The 24516-nt window shown below is 38.7% G+C and overlaps 1 protein-coding gene across 1 annotated transcript in view; it reads left to right on the top strand.

Annotated features, from left to right (window-relative positions):
- Positions 1-24516, top strand: part of galnt18b (UDP-N-acetyl-alpha-D-galactosamine:polypeptide N-acetylgalactosaminyltransferase 18b) — a 96746-nt gene that overhangs the window by 45198 nt on the left and 27032 nt on the right. The window contains exons 2-6 of the mRNA XM_062422943.1: positions 8068-8263; positions 10932-11098; positions 18096-18279; positions 19149-19346; positions 19595-19709. Of these exons, the coding sequence (XP_062278927.1) occupies positions 8068-8263; positions 10932-11098; positions 18096-18279; positions 19149-19346; positions 19595-19709 (860 nt within the window). The remainder of the gene's footprint in view (positions 1-8067; positions 8264-10931; positions 11099-18095; positions 18280-19148; positions 19347-19594; positions 19710-24516) is intronic.

Here is a 24516-nt window from a genome sequence, read left to right as displayed (position 1 = left end):
TGACCTTTAAAAGGGCCATTTTTATTTTTTGAGGTGCATAGTAGTGTGGCTGGGTGATAACTGGAGTGATGAAGAGAATATTGTGATGAAGAAGGTAGAAGGTTACTGAGGCGAGCTGAATTTATGTCAGAAATGCATTTCTTAGGCCTAAAGTTTGTTATGACAGGGATTGATGAATCTGGGCTACTATAATGTATAGAGTGTGGATTTACTGATAGTCAACCAGAAAAAGCCTTGCAGGAGCGCAGGGTGAGTTCAATGTTCAAGGATAAAAGGCGAGATCCGAGGAGGTTTGGGTGGAGGCCGATATATATGTGTATAGTAAACTGATGGCATTAAGTTGACCAAAAAAGCCAGTTGAGCTTTGACACATTTCTTCTTCTTGCTTCAACACTAAACTACATTTGTAAATACTATTTCTGGATTATGTGAGGGACAGTATCCAAAATTGAAAGAACTGAACTGATGACAGAACCTTATTATGTAAAATTTGCTGTAGAGCATGTTTCATGCTTATAGGTGCAGTGTTAGCCATGTACTGTGTATCTACTCAAGCATGGAGATATTTCAACAAGGGAGGTTCGAGCTGGGCGATATGGTTGAAATCAATATGACAATGTTAATGTGTTTTAGTCTATGTATTGTAATATGACAAATGTATGCAAAATAACAGACAAATCTAATTGATGTTCAATGCAATGAACTCTGTTCCACTTTTAGGATTAGGAAAGATTAGGATTATATCTTCACATGTAAAACAGGAATTTAAATGATTCTTTTCTTTATAGTTTATCATAAAAGTTTGCTTAGAATCATTCATTTCATCATCATTATAATTGTTCAGTAAATAGAAAGTGACTTAAAAAAAATAAATCTTTCTCTAATATCGGAAGACAGGAAAGGCAGCTGAAGTTGTTGTTATGATGTGTGTCATCTTCGTCTGGAGCTGCTCAGCCAGAGAAGCATTTGGAAAGAAAAGTGACTGTAGTAAGCGTGCAGGGGATTTACTGTGCTATTGTCAAATCCACCTTCACGTGAAAAGTTTTTAAAACACTTGGATCTCTTTCAGCTGACAGCTGCTTTGATATCAAGTTGCAGAAACACCGGGTGTCCTGAAATTTTCATGTCGATGATGAGACCTGTTCTTAACAGACATTAGTCTACGTCAAGGTCTTCTCCTCCCTCTCAGTTGGTGTCAAAATGAATATACAATGAATGTGTTGACTGCGCCACAGTGTTTGATGTTTCGGCTTCACACTTTGCTCTCACAATGACTGAGGAAACAAAACTGTCTGATTTAATTGGAAGGTGTTTACAACAGAGTGAAGTCAGTGGAACAGATGCAGTACAGATTCATCTTTTAATGGTTGTCTGTTCTCAAGGTCAAACAAGATTAAAACAATATTCTCTTGTCATTTTTAATTTGTATTTAAATACTTGTGATTTCTACAGAGGATGCCTACAGGAATGTCTTTGTATCTCTCCATGTAATTGTGATGATCTTGTTGGTTTGTATTTTATAAGAGTTGAGTCAGGATCCATGTATTTCTCTAAATTATTGAATCAAAATACAGAAGTAAAGTGTAATTTGGTTTATCCATCAAAAGTAATGATAACAATCGAGCCTAATGCTGGATGTCTACTTGATGCAGCTACATTGCACTTTGGTTAAGCCACTTCACAGCAGTTATACTGTCTATAAAGTGTTTCAGAAATGGAACATCTGCTCTTTAGTAGCCACATTTCCTATATTGTTTATATGCTGTATATTTGTTATGACAAAGCTAGTCAAAAATGAAAAGTGCCATATACATTTTATTTTAAACCAACTGTTAATAAACATAGGAATGTATATATAAAAGTGAATTTCACACTTCAAAGATGCACACTGCTCTGGCAAAAATAGTTCCAGTATGTAAAGATAGCAGTTCGTCAGACTAAAGGACTGCCTCTCTGACACTGTGGTATGCAGCACCGGAGCACCACAGGGAATAGTGCTCTCTCCTGTCCTGTTCACTCTGTACACGTCTGACTTCGGCTACAACAAAGATTCATGCCACATGCAAGTTTTCGGACGATACTGCAATTGTGGGGTGTATCAGAGAGGGGCAGGAGGGGGAGTACAGGAGCCTGGTGGAGGACTTTGTGCAATGGTGCAAACTCAACCACCTACAACTTAACACTGTTAAGACCAAGGAGATGGTGGTGGATTTCCGTAGGTCTAAGCCCGCGCTGCTACCAGTCTCCATTGAGGGAGTCAATTGGAGGTGGTAAGCACTTATAAGTATCTGGGGGTACATCTGGACAATAAACTTGACTGGTCAGCCAATACTGACGCCATCTACAAAAAAGGACAGAGCCGGCTGTACTTCCTGAGGAGGCTACGGTCCTTCAACGTCTGCAGCAAACTCCTCTGGATGTTTTACCATTCTGTGGTCGCCAGCGTCCTCTTCTATGCGGTGGTGTGCTGGGGAGGAAGCACTAAGAAGAGGGATGCCGGGCGACTGGATAGGCTGGTAAAGAAAGCTGGCTCTGTTGTGGGAGCTGAACTGGAGAGCATCACTTCAGTAACAGACAAAAGGACCCTGAGCAAACTGCTCACCATCATGGACAATGAAGGTCATCCACTTCACAACACCATCATCCAGCAGAAGAGCATGATCAGCTGGAGACTACGCTCACTGTCATGCAAAACTGACAGACATCATTCATTTGTCCCGAGAGCCATACAACTGTACAATCTGGCAATAAAAGGGAAAGAGATAGACTTCTCTGCTTAATCTCTACCCTCTGTACCACTGTTCTGTACCTCACTGTTTTACCTCACTTGTTTACCTGGACTAAATTCACTTTAAACTGTATATTGCACTATATTTTTATTTTTGCACGTTATCACACAGCCTCAGCCTCAGCCTCAGACCTTGGTTTTATTTATGTGTATTAAGCTGCTGGACCCTAAATTTCCCCTAGGGGATCAATAAAATGTACATCTACAGTATCTATCTATCTATCTATCTATCTATCTATCTATCTATCTATCTATCTATCTATCTATCTATCTATCTATCTATCTATCTATCTATCTATCTATCTATCTATCTATCTATCTATCTATCTATCTATCTATCTATCTATCTATCTATCTATCTATCTATCTATCTATCTATCTATCTATCTATCTATCTATCTATCTATCTATCTATCTATCTATCTATCTAGAGTAAAAAAAAGAGGTGTGAATGAGCCACAGGGGCGCTCCGGTCATGGGGGTGGTGAACATTAACACACAAGCCAATTTGGATATTGGGGGTCATATAAAACTGCTCTGAAAATGTGTGACACTAATAAGGACGTTCCTCCTCCACAGTACTTGAAATCTAATTTGTTTGTTTGACCTATATTTATTGTGTTTAAATGCTCATAGCAGTTAGAAAAAAATGAATGTACAAATGTAGTTGCAGGGATAAAACAAAAACAAGTAATAAGTAAAACAATGATTCTGGCTACCATTTAACAGTTAACAGTGCCTGAAATGGATCACAGAACTTGGGACAGTGATTTACACCTTTTCTTGAGTTGAGTTGTTGAAACAGCCAGATGCTTCCATATCTCCTCCCCCTGTACAATAGAGCTCAGAATATGAAGAAGCAGGTAAAAATTCAGGCCTACAGCATTTTTATCAAAATTCTATGTCCGCACCACCATGAGTTAGCATTTCACAGAAGAGAGTTTCATCTTCGAGTTGTCAAAAATGATAATGATTTGCGTTTGACATTAAAAACATTTTCTTCTCCACAGGCAGGAATGGGATGAATAAATATAATTTGATAAAATATCTGCGCGTTGTGCTTCAGTTTCATCACGATAAACTACCTTTTATGGGATCAAATAAACATCTAAGTCTTAGTTCATGTACGACCTGGAGGTTTATTGTTACTTTTCAGTGACTTCTTATTAGGGTTTGTTCATCAGCTTATGTGTTAATAATAAGGAATGTGTATGAATTCACAGTGTGTATATGTCGTGTTTGCATATCTTTTCCTCTGCCTCTCTCCTCCTCCTCCTGAGAGCTCTCAGTTGCCTTGCTGTGCACGCAGTGGAAGCAGACTAAGTGCTGCACTCCACACCCGCCTGGAGTGCTGCTGGGAAGCTTTGGGAATAATTCCCCTATCTACACACATACACACACACATGCACATGCCCTAATATTTGCCTCAGGTATTTGGGTGTGCTTTACTTGAGTTAGCACCAAGGTTAGTCGACTGAATGTGTACTCAGGAGGAAACCACTCTCCACACACCAAAGTTACAGTATGTCACATGACCAGCCTGATGGAAAACAAGCCGTGATATAATCATACATTTTTTTGTTCATTTGATTTATTTAGTGATTTATTCAAACCAAAAGGTAAGGTTGTCCAATTATGCTTATCATCATGACGCACATCTATTGTATGTGCGTCAGTGCAATAACACATTACACAGAATAAGTTACCAAGGTTAGCCTGTCCAAACACAACCAACCTGCCCCAACCACCACTTTAGGGATTCATCACTGCGGAAACTGTCTCTGTAGACTTAATTAATCACCACCCCAAGCAGTCAAATGAATGGGCCTTCAGGCATACTCACTGGGATTGAAAGACACAGAACTTTCATCCAGTTCTTAGTCTAATCACTGTGTTGTTTTATCAAGGAGCTGAGGAGCCTTCTCTCTGCTTCACATCAGTGAAACTTCAGCAACTGTGTGTTGAATTTAAGAAGTTGAAGTCACTGCGCCTCAGGCTCACACCGATCACTGAGCACTGTTCTCTCAACTTGGATGTTGGTTGACTTTTTGATTTGTTAATGTTAACTGAATATTTTTAAATTGCAAGTATGTCATTGTGTAAAAGAGGGATAACTCCCGAGTTTTCACATTTGATGATGCAGCTATTTCTTAAGCAGCCTTATGTGCGACTATAGCTTTAAAAAGTTAAAATACATACATTATCATTGGAATAAAAGCATCTTGTTTTGTGGCAAGGAATCCGTCTTTTTTCCATTATTCAGCCTCTGAATAATTGTAACATTTCAAATTTAGAACGGACAAAATACACCAACATCTACTGTATGATGTTCCCAACGGTATCAATGGAAAGTAATATTTGCTTTATATTTGTTGAACACTGAACTGCTTGTTTTATCAAAAGCTTGCTGTTTTGGGAAACATACTTATTCACATTCTGATATAGACTTAAACCACTGTCATATCTGTATATCTTTAAAAATGATACGACAACCAACCGCTAGCTCAAGCCATGAAAAAAACAACACAACTTATTGTTTTTACTGTTGCATTTTTGCACAGATTTAACAAACAAGGTACCATGTGTTAATCAGTGAGCTTTAAAGGTCCTGGTATGCGCACTTTAAAAAAAAAAAAAAAAAAATTGCACGTGGGGGCAGCGAAAACAACTTGTGAAAACAACACTCATATATCTTAACCATTTATGTTGACATAGTGAAATTGTTAGCACACAGTTGTCTATTTATACATACAGCTCTTACAGAGCAACATTATCATTCATATGGAGTTGTGTTTGTGTACCTGATAAACATAACTCCAATATTTATTCTTGTTTAGGTCTATTTTTAGTCTCTACCAGCTCCTGAGGGAAATTTCAGCTGCTAAATACTTCACCTTGTTCATCAGCTAGTTGATAACTGTTTGTGCTTGCTGTTTGGTGTTGAGCAGGTAGTGTACAGTGGGTTTTTAGAAATTTTCTATGAAAACAGCTCCCTGCTGCGGCCAAAAATGATGATGAGACTGGTGAGCGACGCAAAACTGTAAAATTGCTTTCAGCCACCTGAACAATGAGCTGAAACTTGACCTTGCAAAGCTGAGAGAAGCTTCAAAGTCAGATGATTTTTCTGTATGTTCATTCTTTACTTAGCATTCAGGTAAATATAAGTACCATATGTTTTCACTTTACAGCATTCAAACTCTGTAACTAATGGTACAATCATTTTGTTCACCTTCCAAAGACATTTACTGTAAGCTCCTGCCTTCTCAGGAACAGTTCTGGTTTTGTTTTTATCATGTAATCCCTTCACACCTGCCTCCATAGTGTTGTCTTAGTTCTAACGTGGCTGACACGGTTTGTCACTCGTATGTTCAACAATCTGCTCATGAATATTAACCTTTCCCAATCTGCTTAAAACACACACACACACACACACACACACACACACACACACACACACACACACACACACATACATGCTTAACCTTGTCCATTGCTCAGTCTCACCAGGGGCTCAAAGCCTTTTCCCTTCTTATTTCACTTAATTAAAAAAATAATCATCTCAGTCTTGTTTTATTTGCCTAAACTCATTATTTTTCTGTAGTCCTATAGTGCTTTTCTGAAGCTTGAAAGACACAAATTAATTCAACTGCTTCAACAAAAACAACAGAAAAACACAATGCTAAATAATAATTAAAGGTAGAAATCACTTGTATCAATTTACTTCTAGCTTGCATTTCCATTTACTCTGAACAAGAAAGCAAAACAGTTTAATGTCTGGTCGGTTGTGAATTATTCTTGATAAACTCAGTTTGTTCGAAGTAACCAATAATGTAATAAGTATTTTATTATTGTTGTAAGGCCTCAACATGCTGCAGGGGACTGATGCCTCTTTTAATGAAATTAGTAACAGATGACACCATTTTCATTGGATTTCATTTCCTGCTGATTACGACATTTAATTAACAATATGCCATTATTATCCATGACATGGAATTCAGTTTCATGGGAGTCATTTTCACTTTCAAGTATATTATTATGAGGTTAATCATTTTCTGAGACACTTTGTTTGCAGTAGTATAGGGTTTTACTAAAGCAGCTCAACAATAAAGCTTTTAGTTTTTTATCACCAGTCCCCCTTCTCAGCTGAAATGCACATGAAATCAATATTTTCTCAACTTCATCAGGTTACCACCAACCTCCCACCTGCACCCCCATGTTTTAACAGATCATAAATATCTCTGTGCTGTTCAATAATACGAAAGCACTGCAATATTCAGACCTGATTGTGGAACACCATTGAATTTCTGCATAATGTCCCAACAGGTACTATCATAGAATATTAAATGAAAACTGGGATTTTTAACATGTTTTTATTCATAGTGCAAACATATGGCTATAGATGATGCTAGGACTTAGATTTCAAAGATACACACTGTAACCATGCATGTGCAGCTGGAAAACCTTCATTCTGTATTCTTCAAGATGATATCCCTTCATTTTTATCTCCTTTATATACTGTATGTATTGAATTGAATACCCTTGCCGGTGGGAAAGCTCCCTGACTGTGCAACTCCTCTAAAGTGCATTAAAACCTCTTGGAAGCAGCACAGAATTTTGAGCAGATGCCACAGATGTTTTATGGAGTCTGGGCATGAACTGAGTCCATCAACAAGGGCCATACGCTGTGGTATACTGTTTGTCACAGTAAACGTGTGATTGTTAAATGTCCCTCCGCTTTCAGTGCTGTCAGTGCTGCTCTGCTATAAAATGAGTCAGAACTGTGCTCATTTTCAACCCTTCAGTGTTCATTTCAAGAAACACAAGGACAGTCTTCTCAAAGTGTTATTACCCAAACAAAAATTCATCAAACCATGTCTCTTGATTGATTATTAAAGGAAGTCTGTGTGGGGGGGGGGGGGGGGGGGGGGGGGGGGGGGGATTAGTTTTCTTCTCTCCTCTCTGTAGAGGTGAAAGAGCAAGGTCAGCTGCAAAACAGCCCACTGGCTGCTAGAAGGGACTGAATCTTTTGTTCAAGGATACTTAAGCTTGCTGTCATGGGTCTGTCTGTTGAAGGTTAGCCAGTCAGTCTCTTTTAAATAACTGTGCACCCTTCACCTGCTAGCATACATTTTATCATAAGGAAAACAGCATTCGTCACAGTGATTGTATTAGCACTATAATTTTTCCTTGTTCTTTAAATGTCATCTTACGCACAACCTCACCCGCAGTTTGCAAAGCTAGACAAATATTCATGCTATTTGTCTTCCTGTGCCTTCTAGAGACTCCAGGGAAGGTAGAGGACAGTCAGGCGGACACGTCCTTCTCCGATTCGTCGCTGTTTGCTCACTGGGGTCAGGAGCTTGCCCCGGACAACCGGCGGGTGGCGCTGAAGTTGTTTCAGTACTACGGCTATAACAGCTACCTCAGTGATCGTCTCTCCTTAGACAGGCCAATACCAGATCTCAGGCCTGATGGGTAAGAATACAGAAGGAATGGTGCTGAAACACTATAAAGTCATCTTTATAGACCATCAACTCAATAAACTGTCTTCTAGCAGTTGATATAAATGAATGTTTGAATTACAGATATTAAGTCAGGATGTTGTGCTGCTGCAAATCAAGTCTACTGACATGGCACTAGTGATATACCAACTTCATGTGTGTGTGACCAGATTTTGTTTCTCACTTCCACTTCTTGGGGGAAGTGAGAAAATAAGGTAGAATACAATATAACAATGTCAAACCAAGCTGGGAGTGCTGTTTAATAGTGTAAGCAATTACAGTAATATTTATCTGTTTCCATGTAGAAATTGTGGATTCTTGTTAGGGCTGCAGCTAACGACTATTTTCATTTTTGATTAATCTGCCGATTATTTTCTCAATTCATAGTTTTTTACTGGTCTATAAAATGCCATACATTTGTGAAAGATGTTGATCACTGTTTCACAGTGAGTCTGAGTCTCCCTCAAATATTTTATGTCCTGATCAATATTCACAACCCAAAGGTATTCACCAATAGAATTTCAGCGTTTTTGTCTTAAAAATGATTCAAAACAATGTATCTATTATCAAAATATTTTCCAATAAATTTTTTTGTCAATCAATTCATTGGCTAGTCTTTGCAACTGTAATTCCTGTATCACCATCCATCAAATCTATTGAGAAACTGTTCATGGATAAAATAACCAGACAGCAAATTAAACACCTGATCAATCAAGGAGAAAAAAAAAACTGAAATCATTTAAAAATATAATATTGCCACATTGCTCTCACTGTCTCATACACCCAGAGATATTTAAGTTGACACTATGGTATAAATAGTCTAACTTAGTGCTACAACTGACAACTTCTTTTATTATAATTTCCCGGAGTCCAAGATGTCATATTCAAATTTCTTGTTTCCTCTGACCTCCAGTCAAAAAACAGAAGATGGGGTTTACTATTGCAGGTTTGGTCGATATGACTGAGAAAAGCATCAAATTCTAACATTTTATAAGCTGGAACCAGCAAAAGATTAGCATGTTTGCCTGAAATTTGACTGAAACAATTAACCACTTATCAAAATGGGTGGTGATTAAATGTCAAAATATGAATTGACTTATCATTTCAGCTTTAGTCTCACTGTTCATGGTACATATCCTCCTATCACTAAACCTTTTCTGCACTGGTGTTCTGGGCTGCTTTTTTGGCTTACATTTCAGTAATAAAAGAACTCACGAGGCACTTGCCAAGCTGAAAAACACATTATTGTTCCCTCTCAAACACTGAGTGCCTCTAATTGATAACCTATGAAGAGTTTACTTTTGCCTACAGCATCTAATACAACTTCCTGCTGCTGAGTTAACAATATCATGGCGACAAACACGGTTTGTACAGGGCTTGATAAGAGGTTGTTCTTACTGTACAAGTATCCGTCATAAGTCCCTGAGGCTACCTGAAGGTGGCAGGTAGATGCTTTCTATCTGCATCCTATAAATTAAAGTGTACTTGCTTTTTTTTTTAAGGCCTTGTACATTTGCTTGTTTAGTGTCGACACTTTGATTACGTCTCAGACCTCAGTCCTGCAAAGTGAATACACCAACATCTTAACAAAGAGTTGTTCACACCACACTGGTTGGGTGTGTCTTTTATATGCAGCTTTAATTTTCACATCACCAAGGTTACGGGCAGAACAGAAGGTGACGCCCTGGTGCGAAAGTTTACACAGCTCTTTCGGGCATTTTCTCAGCTGCACGTCACTAAACACCCTTCAGACCATCCATTCGCACTAAGACTGGCTCTGTACACTCATCCAAAACGGTTCTGGGGGATACATTAATCATGCATTTTGCATTCGTGTTTTCCCAGCACATTTCCCATAAGAAGTGCCTGAGCCATGGCATTCTGTAAAGTCTCTTGGCTGGGATGAACAACATGATGTGGTAACAGTGATGGGATTTTGTTCAAATATGATTCTGGCATTAAGAAAGATCACAATCCCAACACAATCCAGTGTGTAATAATTAAATTAGTCATGACTTTGGTGTTATGGGCAGTATTTATACATTTTTTAAACCCCAGGTCACATACGGTTATTGTAGGAATAATTGTCTTCCAACACATTGATGTCATTATACATAGAAACAATAATTTCCACAATTAATTCAACCTAAAAGGGGCATTGCTTGCAGCTTATTGTTCAAACATTTACAGCTTGCTCCCTCTGCATTTCCTGGAAACCGACACTTTCCTCGTGGGAGGGGAGGCTGGACGCGCCTCATCCACTATGAAAATGTCAGCGTGTGATGGCAGGAAACAGTGTTTTAAAAGCGACAGAGAGGAACGTGATTGATGTCAGACCTTACCACACTACCTATAATTTATTCCTCCTAAAGAGATCTCTTTTATAACTGCATTGCAGGTGCACCACCGTTGCAGCAGCACTCTACTGTTTAATTTCCAAAGAAATCTGCAGGCCATGAAATGGTGGCTCTGCCAATGTTTACACCTTGATTCACAAAAACATGGTCCTGATATAGTCTGTCAAGTGGCTGCATTGACATAAAATCTGACATTGATCTGTTCTTGAAAAGACATTGTCAAATGTATCTGTTAATCCTTCATACAAAGCATTGCCTCACCAACAATTTATTTGTTCTCCACAGGTGCAGAAACATCACTTATCATTTAAACCTCCCTCAAGTGAGCATTGTGTTCATTTTTGTGAATGAAGCCTTGTCCGTCATCCTACGGTCCATTCACTCTGCCATCAAAAGGACGCCCTCCCACCTTCTCAAAGAGATAATCCTCGTGGACGACAACAGCAATAACAGTAAGCAGCAGCATTTAATACTATAGCAGTGTGAATTGTTGCTAAATCCCTCCCCCCAAAAGTGATTGTCCAGTCATAGCAACAATAAATAAATAGACATGGCAGACCTATTAACATTAGCTTTACAAAAAGCAAAAACACAAGTGAAAAAGTGTAAGAAATTGATTCAACTTTTTTTTAGGCTACAATCATTTGCATGTCCAGCTATCTAACCTACAGTAGTAACCAAGCATTATTTGGAAGGCCATGGAGCCTATCATTACTACATTAGTATAGGTTCACATTTAAAAAAAGCTTTGTTCAAAATAAGCACATCCACTGTGCTATATATCCCACTGTGTGGAAGCTAGATGCTGTCAGAGTAACACTGCAGCCCTCATTACCCAGTTATGTTTGCCATGTCTTTTTCTCTCATAACGAGAAAGCTGTTTACATATGTTTGTATACCACTACACATACTGAAAATACAAACTACAAACTAAGTATGTAAACTGAGGAGCCAAACATTGTTATGTTAGATTAACTATAGTTAATACTTGGGCTATTTTATTTCAATGTCCTCTACATGGATCATCAGCTGGTGAGGATGCTGACTTTTTATCTGGGACATGCAGCTTTAGCTTTTTTAACACAATATTATGTATATATTCAATCAACTGCACATCTGAGAACCCTTTCACAAGATTTTCATTTTAAAACGTGTCAGCAGGAAACATTGAAAAGTCACCTGAAGACCGCCTTTACAATTAAAGCATGAAGCTATCGTTAGTTTAATTTGGTAGCTAACTACATCTGACAGTGTCCATCATAGGCAAGAAATGAAAAGCTGTTCTTGTCTATCTTTGCATGAGATCAAGGACCCATGATTTGAAATAAGTGCCAAATCTGCCACCATTATGATTGTAGCCATGGGAGGCAGGGCTTAGAAAGTAGTTTACAGCAGTTCTGTCTTAGTTTACATATTATTGCCTCATCTGTGGAGAAATCTGTATCTGTGAAACGTATTGCTCCTCTGATGGCCTCCAGTCTCCTTTAGTGTTTTAATTTGGGGTTGTGTCGACGAGATTGAACAGATAGATGAATAACACTAATTAGCTGCAAAGCTAGGATATTTGCCTTGAGGCGGATAGCTATCCAGCAAGGTGATGAATGTTTGCACATATCTTGTCATCATTTGCAACCCTAATTCGTGCATCTGCATGCATTGGATGTGGTGTCGACATTGCCAGGTTGAAAAGATACCCAGTATATGCTGACAATGTGTAACTGCTGTTCACTTATCACAGATATGAGTGACGTGTGAGATTAATGATGATGAGGTAACTTTAACCAGCCATGCAGAAGAGATAGAATTGAAGTCACCTGTGAAAAGTAGACTTGGTAATTTACAGTGCAAGACTTAACTACATTACAAAGGCAGAAGTGGGCTATAAAACTAATGATACTGTGCCAAGGTCATTTATAGGCAATATACTTTTAAATGAGCTGTGTTGCTTGTAGGGGCAATCACCATGGGGAATACTGGCATTGGGAGGAATATGTTTACCGAAGTCAATAATGCAAAACATATAGCGTGGCCTGTAGCCGGCTGGAACTGAATAAAGATCACTGTGGTATGTCTTCATAACTCACTATCTCAACATGCAGGGATAAAAATGATCACTCTTCCTCAGGCTGTTATCGACCAAAAAGTTGAATATCCAAAGTTATCTTTCCGTTCTATTTAAAAAGTGAAAACCCAAACACTTGCTCTCACACCTCAAAGCACAGGAGAATTAACACATCGCACAAACATTCATATGGCATCACTTAATTGAGAGCTAGGAAGCAGGCCTCTTTAGCTCCTTCAGGCACCCAAGTCACGCATTGACATTTTGCTGATGGCATTTCACCCTGTTTGCTTGAGCACTCTGTCACACTGCCACCGATGGGCCAACTGTTGTCATTATCACAATGACTGAGAATCTTATCTGTGCTAAATGTCGTTAGCCTGCTGACCCGTGATGTCGCCAAGATTGTTGAGGGGGGTCATCATCCACCAGTGTCACAGCTCACCTCCAAGAGGCATTAGTATGCAGGGGAACATGTAGCCATCAAGGGAGAGAAGGGCAAAATGACCTAGCTGATTCCTCCTTAATTGGATAATGTCCCAAGCTGTAGCCCAAGAAAAGGCTTGTCTGTGTAAGAGTGGGTTTTGAGAAGGGCTTACTTATTAGACAGGCTATCAGAAGACTTATGATTCCATACTTTAACTTAGATTATAATACCAAGCTGCAGCTTGTATGTATGCGAGGGTGAAGGATTTTGAGATGAGCAGCAAAATGTAGACAGCCAAAAGAATGTAATCTGTTTCTTGTGGTGTCTCTGCCTGTTCTATGTCTGTCAAGACCTTTGTGAGTCAAGTTAATCTCATTGAGAAAACCCCATTTAGGTGCTCATCAATCAGAGTCAATTAATTACTAATTTCTTTAAAGAGTTAATGTCATTGAGATTAGGGATTCAACTAATGATTATTTTCATTATCGATTAGTCTGACAATTATTTCCTCAATTAATACATTAATTATTTGACCTGTAATGTCAGAAAATAGAGTAAAGTGTTCATGAAAATCTCCCAGAGTCCAAGGTGAAATGGCGGATTTTTCACTTCACAACCCAGAGATAATTAGGTCACTGAAATTTTTCTGTTGATGGACTAATCAATTCATTTAGCTCAAGACCCTTTTTTGAAGGAGACATTTGTACTGTAAGACTAAGCATTTAAAGCAGCTGACAACTAGTTTTCTGATTCGAAGCCAGTCGCACCAACTGTTCATAATTTTAAACTTAACACAGATATTACTTAAAGTCTGTGTAAAGTCAATTAATTGATTTACTTCTAAACATATTATACATGTTGGAAAATGGTTACAGAAAACATGTGAAAAGGCTGATATCTATGCAGTACTGAATTGTGGAAATAGAGCCTTAAACTGTTTCTCACCCTCTCATTTTTCCTGATTTTCTGAGCCTGCAAAAAAGGGCTACCCCGTGACGCAGTGGCATACTGTGTGACCATGGTCCTTCCCCTACTATATAAGACCGAGAGTCCGCTCTCCTCAGTGGTTAACCTGCCTAGTGGCGAGTTATTGTTAATATCTAACACTACTACTACTACTACAGTCTACAGTTAGCCAGTTAGCTGAGTTAGCCGCCGAGCTAGCGGCAGAAAGCTCTCAGAGCGTCCATTTTTCTGGTAGAGGTGGTGACTTTGATTGACAGGTGACACTTGGTAGGGGGCGGGGTTTCAGCAAACTCGGCAGGCACGCCCACAGCGTTTGGGAGCAGAGAAAGAGGCTGATTTTTACACAACTTTGAAGCCTAATTTCATATATTTGGCGATTTTTTTAATCATTCAAATTTGGCAGGGTGGTTAACATCACACTTTTCTGTGGTATGTCAAACTCAGAACACATATTTATTCTTACTTTACACAGACTTTAAGTGTTTACTAAGCGGAGATTAAGTCCCAAAAAAAGTCACTAAAGGTGAGAAAGTCAGGTGAGATTGACAACACTGCTACTGCCAGGTTGTGTAACCTTATATTGCTAATATCTGACTTGATCAGATTAAATTTTAACAGAATAAAAAAAATCCCTACATCCCAAACTACATCTTTATGCCAATAACAGCAGACTAAATGACCAACTAACAACGGTTAGCTCGGTATGGTCTGACATTTCCCTCTCACTGTAAACACCATGAACACTACTAATCCTAAGGCAAATATTTCTCCAGTTATACAGATAGAAAGAAAACACCTTCATTCACAAACAAGTGAAAGTTACGTTTATTTTATGTTTTGGCCCTAAAGAAGCTTGTGATGCTACATTGATTGTTGGTTGCTTCTTATTGGACCGTACTACACATGTGTCCTAGCAACTGATTTACACATAACTTAAGTTTTTAGTAGCTAAGACATTTCTCAGGTTTCACTGGTGCAACCTGATTTAGTAAATCCCTAGTTTGAAAGTAGCTCTTATTTACTATGAACTTAGTGATGTTTTTATGAACAGCTGGTGCAACCTGGTCTACGTCCTGTGGCTTGCTTCCACTCTGTTTGTGAGTAATGTGACAAAATATGGATTCATTAAGTGGTGTCAGGTGTCCAGAGAAGTCCACACAACCGTTAAAAAACAGTTTGATTTCCAACAACCACTCCCTGCAGGTCTAGCCAATAAAAGCTGGAGGGCACACAAAAGCTGTGACAACATCAGCAAAAACCAACAAAGCTGAGTTTACAGTATTTACCGCCAAGTATAAAACACAAGCAGTGCACAATTGTTCTGGAACTTAACTAACGAGTTTGAAGTTTTTTTTAACAAACTGTCAGTGGACCCGAAGTGGGTGTGGATACGAAATTGGTGGAATTGTGGAGGAAGACAGAAAGTAGCAGTTGGGTATTTTAGACACAGATTTTCACAACCGCAGAGTTGTGTAGTGAGAAATTACCAAGTGGTGTGGTGAAACCCGCACGGCAACTGTGAGACCAGTATCCATGCTGATTTGCCATCTGTTGTGCAAGCAGTTGTGCCTGCATAGTGATAAATGTTGCCTAATTTGAGCATGCATTAGAAATTAGAACGTTTTGAGTCTCAGACACACAAGCTCATTTCAGAAACAAATGACAAAATGGTCATTCAACAACAGATCATACAAAGGAAACAATCATTAAAATCCCATCTTTCAATCAAATATCCTTTGCATGATTATGTGTAGAACTACATTTCTGAAACTAACAACAACATCATTTTTAATCAATGTTGGACTTAAAAGACAAGTTTTAAAGAAGGAACAGTTTCATAGTGTGTTATTGTGAAAATATAAATGTAGTATCCATATGTTATACAGAGTTTCAATCAGTATTATTTTGTCATATCTCACTGAGGGTAGAATAAAAATGAGCTAAATGGGGTGTTCACTATACTGCCATTCACCATTAGCTTTGCTTTTTATCTTCTGAGGAAAAACCTTGAGTGTTTGCTTTATACATTTCAAATGTGTGACTGGATTTACTGCATGACTGCACCATGCTGTTAGAAACCTATTTGCTTGTTGTTTCATCCATGGCTCCATCCCAAAGCCCATTGCTTTCCAACAGAGCTTCATCAGAATATCACTCCCTAAAAGATTGATGACCAATGGCCATCAGCCATTCCTCGTGTCATGAACTGCCATTTATTATGATTTGTTATGAGGCTTAACACATCATCATTCTTATTTTTAGTTCACGCACACATCAGAATGCCTTAATTATTGATGGGTTAGGAATGATTACAGATGCAGTAATCTGTTGGCACGTCAACTGCAACTGCACAAATGAGTAGCTACAATAGCTTTCCTGTAGTTAGAAATAAAAGTCAGAAGTGAAGGGATTACAAAGAAAATTGTTCTACTGAATACACATAAACTTGAATAAGACTGTTTCACAGCTCTGGCCTTTTTGAGCCAGAGTCCCTTTAAATTCTGGATATCTAATCAAGGAGAGCTGCAGACTGTTCTGAGCAGGATACAATCTTATATACCATGGAGTTATATGTTGCATGTAGTGCATACAGTGATTCTTTTGCGCCAGGCCTGTTTATTGTCTGGTGTGAAATATCAGCGCTTCTCTGTGTCTCAAGGACCAACATCCACTGAAAAAAAATAAAAAATGTTTTATGAAATGTTTGTACTTATGTCCCCAGCTTCCTCGACCTTGCCGCAGGAAAGGTTTGAACAAATTAAAGTAATCAAACAGTTTTGAAAGTTTTTGTGTCTGTTGTGTTTATGTGAGAATATACTAACTTAACATTTTCCTTGACATGAACAGTCATAACAGTAAGCATTCAGTAATATATTGATTCATTTCAAATGGGCACATGCTTTCTTGAATTTAATTGTGTTACGTTGTGTTTTGTGTACCAGGAAAAAAAAAATCCTCAAACAAATAAATATCCTTTGTTGGTTAATTTTTATAAAATTGCGAGACCATAGATAGTTTTTTTTCTACAGTGCACTTGTCAATATTGTGTCTGAAGAAAAACTGATGTACTATATATATATGTATATATATATATATATATATATATATATATATGAATGATATATATGATATGTAGATCTCACACTCACTCTCTCTCTCACACTGCTTATGCAGTTTAGGCACAGCTTGATTTCCTGGCTGCCGCTTTTTGTGTGCTCATAAGGCTCCAGCAGTTAAAAGTGAAATGGTGAGAACACAGCCTAAGGTGATTTATACACAGGATGATGAAACACCAAGATGATGAAAGTTTTGTTTTTTCCAGCTTTTTAGTCTTTACAGTACAGAATTGTGAAATATATGGCCTTTACCATTTTTAATGATATAGTGACCATCCCACGTTTGATTTAGGTGACTTAAAATTGATTTTAGTTGAACCACAAGGGGAACGTATACATCCTAATAATTTACTATATTTTCAAGAATATTAGAAGCTGAATTGCAACCATTTATAATTTGTGGAGAGTACTTTTATATACTTTTCTACGAGTCATTCATCCTGCGGGGTATGACTCATACTGTGTATAGCTCAGGTAATAATGGAGGTCAACTTTAAAACGACTGGACTTCCTCCATTTCATCCCCCCTTTGTTTTAAAAACATTGCAAACTGAGTCCTCAATATTGCAATATCCCGTTATGACTGGTAAAGCCCCATTGAGGTCTCCAGTGCTGGCTCAAGCAGCTACCTCTTTGGTCCAGTGATCAAAGCACTGAAGCGTTTGTACGTTTGGCTTCCTACCAAAGACACACTGCCCACCGGAGGAGGACATGATGGCGTCTTGTGGGTGGAATGTTGGAAGTTTGGTCACAAGCAGCTCTTTTTACTCACCTACCTCTTACGGGATCTTCAAAAACTCTTCAGATATTGCAATCTGTGTGTGTGCGTGTGTGTGTGTGTGTGTGTGTGTGCGTGTGTGTGTCTGTGTGTGTTGTAGATGAGCTAAAGGAGAAGCTGCAGGATTTTGTGTCTGAGACTAACAGTCAACGTCCAGGATTCATCAAGATGGTGAGGCATGCAAAGCAGGAGGGTCTTATCCGGTCTAGAGTGAGTGGGTGGAGAGCTGCCACTGCACCAGTTGTTGCCCTGTTTGATGCCCACGTCGAGTTCAACGTTGGCTGGTGAGTCACTCATACACAGCTCAACACGCGAGCACAGGTTCTGGAGTCCTATCAGTCTGTGTGGGTTTACTCACAACTATTTCATTTGAAGAGACCCCAGACTCCAAATTGTTTCTTTTTCCTAATGGCTGTATTCTCATTTTTAGCGGTAATGCCTGCAAATATCTTGTTTTGTGCGACCAACAGTCCAAAACCACAAATTTTGCTTACAATTATGTACAACAACAAAAAAGCATCAAATTGTGTGAAATTGTCATTGTGGAAGTATCATCACAAGAAATACTTGTACTTAACTGGATCTGTTGTCTTGGTCCAAACGTGAAGTTTTTTAATTTATATCATTATTACACATTGCATTATCTTGTCATGTCATGTCATATATATTTGTTTAAACTTTAGTGTAACATATTCACACGCACACATACACACAGACCAATGTCACTTGTGTGGACATTACATAGAATTACATTCATTCTGACCAAAATGTCCTCACAACGCTGACTTTCAACTGAAATTGGTTCTCTCAAAGATAGAAACACACACACTCAAACTTACACACACACACACACACATACACACAGTAAATGTATTGTTTGTTTTTTCAATTAACAAGAGTTTGTAGATGAATAAACATTTTATTTGGCATTTTATTTCCCCACAATCCTCCTGAAGTCATTTCCACCTATTTATCAGAAGACAATAACACTTTCTTAGTCATAAAAAATGTAAGTGAATTCATCTCTTGAATATGTTTTTTTTTTTTTTTACAAAAGGCCCCTTACATGACAACCATGATCGCAAAGGTAATGGAGGAAGCTTGTCAAAACAAATACTCACAGCAGAATTACTTTCTCTCTGCATATTTAAAGGGCTGAACCCATTCTCCAGAGAATTAAAGAAGACAGAACCCGCATAATTTCCCCTTCATTTGATAACATCAAGTACGACACGTTCGAGATTGAAGAGTATCCGCTGTCTGCCCAGGGCTTTGACTGGGAGCTTTGGTGTCGCTACCTCAACCCACCCAAGACCTGGTGGCACAAGGGCAACAAGAGCGCTCCCATCCAGTAAGTGAAGAGTGCATCCTGATAGCTAAAATCAAATGATTAAATAGTATTTATTTATTCAACATATTTTTTTAACCTACATTACGTAAACATCTCCATAAAAGGGAGATGACATTTGATATGGTCCGAGGTCACATTTCTCCTCTAGTCAATGCTGTCACTATGGCAACTGAGCTAAGCTTACATTACCTGTCCAGTAGACAGCAACAGATAAACAAATATGATCTTCATCTTCTTTAATTCCTCAGGAGTCCTGCCCTGATTGGTTGCTTTGTGGTGGATAGGCTGTACTTTGAGGAGATTGGTTTGCTGGATGAAGGGATGGAGGTGTACGGGGGAGAAAATGTGGAACTGGGCATAAGGGTGAGTAATGATATGAATCCCTTTGGCCATGGGCCATTGTTCAACCAAGTAATGTGCAGAAAATTAACTATGATAATGACACTTTATGGTTGTTGGGAGGAAGGTCACAGAAAGCCTCACTCTCCTCCTTTATGTAGAGTACTAAACTCAGTGTAAAAGTGTCATTTGGCTTTTAGCAATGTTGTTTGTGAATGTATAAACTGTGCAGAGGTTGGGGTATCAGCTAGTAAATGGAGCTGAGACACTGACATTTGCAAAGCGACTCTTACCTTTCTTGCATTTCACACAGCACTTTGAAAAAACTTGAACAGCAACCACCCCTCCTCACTCCTATGTCCCACCCCCCGCACTCCCTTCCCCTCCACTATATGATTGGTCAAAGTTTTCGCAGAATATTATGAGAATGGAATAATGATTAGATTCTATGCCTGGTGGATCTCTCTAACATTTTAGAGTGCCATTACCTTATTAATAGCATTTTAACCTAAACAAAAAAATGTGTAAAAATGTAACAACGGTAAGGGTAGCTTTAAATTGAAGAGAACAGACAAGAAAAGTGTAATGTCTCTCAATATTTTTCTGTGGGACTAGCTTGTTTGTTTCTTTTAAAGACCTAACCCTTTAAAAATGGGTAATGAATACTTTAAACAGGACATATCATTATTTATTCTATTTTCATATTGTTATGATGTTGGATATCTATGTTAAACATGGCAAAAATTTCCAAAACTTGAGGTGAATGTATGTAATAATGCTGCCTTCGACTCAAAAGCCCAGGCTTCAGACTGCTCTGAGCTCTTTGTTTGTGATGTCATCTTTACCTCCTCCTTAAACTGATGTCAGTTCACTCATTCCACAATCTAGGTTGCAAAAAATGTTCACCTTGTCCACTCTTATATTTTGGATGAGATTCAGGCTTGAACATGTACGGATATATTTAGAAGTTTAGATTTCCAGTAGAGAGCAGGAAAAAGATGCAAAATAGGACTACTACTTGTTTATTGAGCCTTCAGAGCCAACAGTCTGTTAAAGAGCAGTGTCCAGAAGCTAACCAATCAGAACAGAGTGGGCTCAATGGGTGGGGGCCTTAAAGAGACAGGAGCTAAAACTGTCTGTTTAAGATAAATAAGGAGGTTTTTGAATTGTAAATCATTAAAAGATATCCTAGAGCCCCAGAATATAAATACAGACCTTGAAATTTGCATATGCCCCCCTCTTAAGAAAACAAAACAAAAGATAAACAATATTCTGAAAGAGCTGGGCACTGTAGACTGTTTTCAGCTGTGGATTACTACACATTTTGTCCGCTAGCAAGTATTCACAGGAGCAGGAATGTGATTGACTCAAAATAAACTACAGCGCCCATGTTAATGGTAATGCAGGTTGAGGTTAATAATAGGATCAATTCAATGTTGGGTTTGGCCTTTTCATGAGATTTGTTAATACTAACTAACATGTAGAATATTACCAGCCTTTGCTTTCAAAAACATTAAACAGAGATAACAAAAAAGGAACAACTGAACACAACGACGGAAATTATCCCTCAGCAAGTGTAACCAGAACACACTATGGCACGCTCTCTCTTGTGCAGGTACAGAATTAATAATCAATAATTCATTCTGAAGTTTGAATGATCACCTTCATCCCCTGATGATCCCACTGAAGCACATGTAAGAGTTTCAGGACTCAAAGTCATTGTTACTGTTCGCACTGATGTGTGAAGTGAATGCTGACACCATTCAAAGCAGACAGACAGCTTTTGTCATTTCTCTCAGTGCTATTCTTAATTCATGCACCATCATTGGTTCTGACTGGGAGTCGGGAATTCGTTTGTGTGCGTTCAGCTCAGTGGTACCATAAGCAGATGGGCCAGTGAAAGAACAGCCCTCCGTAGGGATAGCTAATGATAGCACACATCTACTGTACAAAGATCATTAATGCAGCTATCAGCCTGTTCACTAACAGCGAGAAGCGAGGGACAACTCCTCTTCAGCTGCACTCTGACTGGATTGCACTGTGAGAAAGAAAGTGGAGACAAGCTTATGACAGGAAGCCCAATGTGAAAAAACCCATCCTCACTAATGGCAGAGATGCAATCATCAGTAAAGAAGGGAGATTAGTCCCGTAAGTCATTTTCCCCCAGAAATTACATGCTTTTAGAATTCCTGGGCCTGATAATAGCCCCACTGATTGCTTTATAGCTTGACACAGTGATGATTTTATCACATATATTATAGACCAGAGTCCCAGCACTGTGTAGAAATAGTTTGATGAATCATTTTGGTTCTTGTCAGGATTGAATTCAGAGCCCAGATTTACACTCCATGTTGTTTACTTGCTTTGGTTTGTTGGACTGCAGGAACTTGCCCTTGCTTGGAGGTTAATGTAGTTTAGAGTTCAATAATAGTTTAGAAACACAGTGGTGACACAGTGAAAGAGAGAATGACAACACTGGAGGACCCTGACTTGGCCCCAGATTAGCAGTCCCATAGAGCCCCAGTAGGGCCTTTCTGTCTTTCTGCCTGTCTGCAGCGTATTGGTCATGCCTCCAGACCACCTGCCAGCATGCAGACTGGCTGCTGACAGATCCTCAGAGACACAATCAAACCAGGCCAACAGCTACAGGCTTTGGCTGAGGCTTGAAAGAGATGGGTCCTGGGTAGTGTTAGGGTGAAAGGAACCGCTGATCTCTGTTTACATTTGGTCACAACACTGAAGCTGCGTATTTCTATCATGATATACAAGAATCATTCTAATGAGGCACAATAAAACAAATGTATATTTTATTTTTTAGTATATGTTGGTTTCATAAAACACTCTTCTGTACAAATTAAGTTGTGTATCAGCTCCTTTGTTGAATTAACCAAGACTTCGATTACAAAGGGCATAAGTTAATCTTTTTCCTATGCTTCTTGTATTTCTAGGAGTACATTTGTATGAATTTTCTCCTAAACAGGGGTTCTGTGATTTTAGAGGAAATTATCAGCTTTTTTTGCACTCTCTGTAGCTTTACTTTTTACCTCTTTTCAAATGTTTTAAACTTTTACATATGACCATGCAGAGACCTTCTGAATCATTTTCTTCTCTACAGTTGCAGGGAGGTTATGCTGATTAGATCTGTGGTGTCCTGCAATGAATCACTGATAGATAATCTTGAGACAGTGGTGACGCAGGCCCATCACCACTGTCTCAAACACTGGGTGGCTGTTTAGACTTCAAGTCACAATGTGTTGATTTGTTCTTTTGAGACACAGAGATGTATGTGCGGGAAATCTTAACTATAGTTTTTGCAAGGTGATCCGTCAAGTGCTTTCAAGTGAGACTGTGCTGTAGAACACAGTAAATTGGGCAGGACCTTGAAGCAGAATTACAATACAAATGATTTCCTAAAACACCTGTGAATGCTTGGTACTGTGCCAGTGAAGCCAGCCGGGAACAATGCATCACAAGAAGACCTGAACAGACATCATATCTCTCAACCACTGCCAGAAAGGTTGGGTTGAGAAATGAGGATCATTGAGGACTATAATGTAAATAGCAGTGAGAAAAGTACAGATGGCACCCAAAAGGACTGTGCAGTATGATGATATTGTGTGACGACAGAAAAAAGTCTGCCGTTTCATATTATGCTCTATCAGTTATTGAATGAGGTACTTCTGAGCAGGAGAGGGACTCTGCCAAGACAAGGACCTTGCATGTAAAAGAGGAGCTACTTTTGATGCATGGATGTAGTTTGAATATGAAAAATCTGACATAGACAAGAAAACCATCCTTTGCAAATGATGCTGCAGACTAGTCCCCACAACAGACTCAAACACCAGTAACTTCTTTTAACACCTATGCACATCTCTAGCACACTGTATGAATAATAGTGAGACACGTGCAAATGAGGTAGATTTCCGCTATTTACAGTGATACATTAGTCTCAATAATATATTTACAAAACAATTTCTCCACACTTTAAAAACACTGAATCTTTATCTGTTGCTCTGAACAAATGAAATGTATTATATATAGGTGTAAGGTAGCGCTATTGAGGGCAAAACATTCATTACTTCAAGTCATTCAGAAAATAGAGCAGTATAAAATGCTTAAAGGTATGCATTAAGGAGTACATGCAGAGATGCTATGCAGGGACCACAAGGACTGTTTGTGCTTTCTCTACACACTACTGGAATATTCTCCCCAAGGACCTGCACAACCCTTTTACTGTTCAAAAAAAAAAATCAAAAAACACTGGCTCAAAGAACACCAGAGCTATTAATGTGTTCTGTCCCTGCCAAATACATTTTAGATAAATAAATAAAGTTTCTGATGCAGGTAGAAATTGCTGATATTAACGACAAAATGCTGCAGACTATTCCCCAAGATGAATGAATCAAGTTACGTGCATCTTCTCCTTTTCAGGTACACATACAGTATCTAACAATCTGCTCACATCTGCTCACTGCAACTGCTGCTCTCTAATAAACAACATAAATACTGCAACTACATGGAATAGTCCCATATTAAGTAATGAAATAGGACAGACTTTCCCACCATTGCTCATATCATGTGAATGAAGGACTGTAAACACAGTTATTGTGGGGATTATAATTAAATCTTGATATGGAAGACATCTGCCTAGTGTTGCAGTGATATTAATGGGAGAAATCTGGCATTAAACAGTGAATACAACCTGCATTTTAGGCATCTACTATCAGCTATAAATCCAGCTAAGCCTCAGCAATTCCCTTCCCTGTGTCTAATTCACAGCATTCTCTTTAGTAATAATATGAAAACTTTATTTGTGAAGCACATTTCACAT

The sequence above is a fragment of the Scomber scombrus genome, chromosome 1 (assembly GCF_963691925.1).
Source record: "Scomber scombrus chromosome 1, fScoSco1.1, whole genome shotgun sequence".
Classification (NCBI taxonomy): domain Eukaryota; kingdom Metazoa; phylum Chordata; class Actinopteri; order Scombriformes; family Scombridae; genus Scomber; species Scomber scombrus.
The sequence above is the reverse complement of the archived record's forward strand: the minus strand, read 5'-3'. Positions and strand labels throughout refer to the sequence as shown.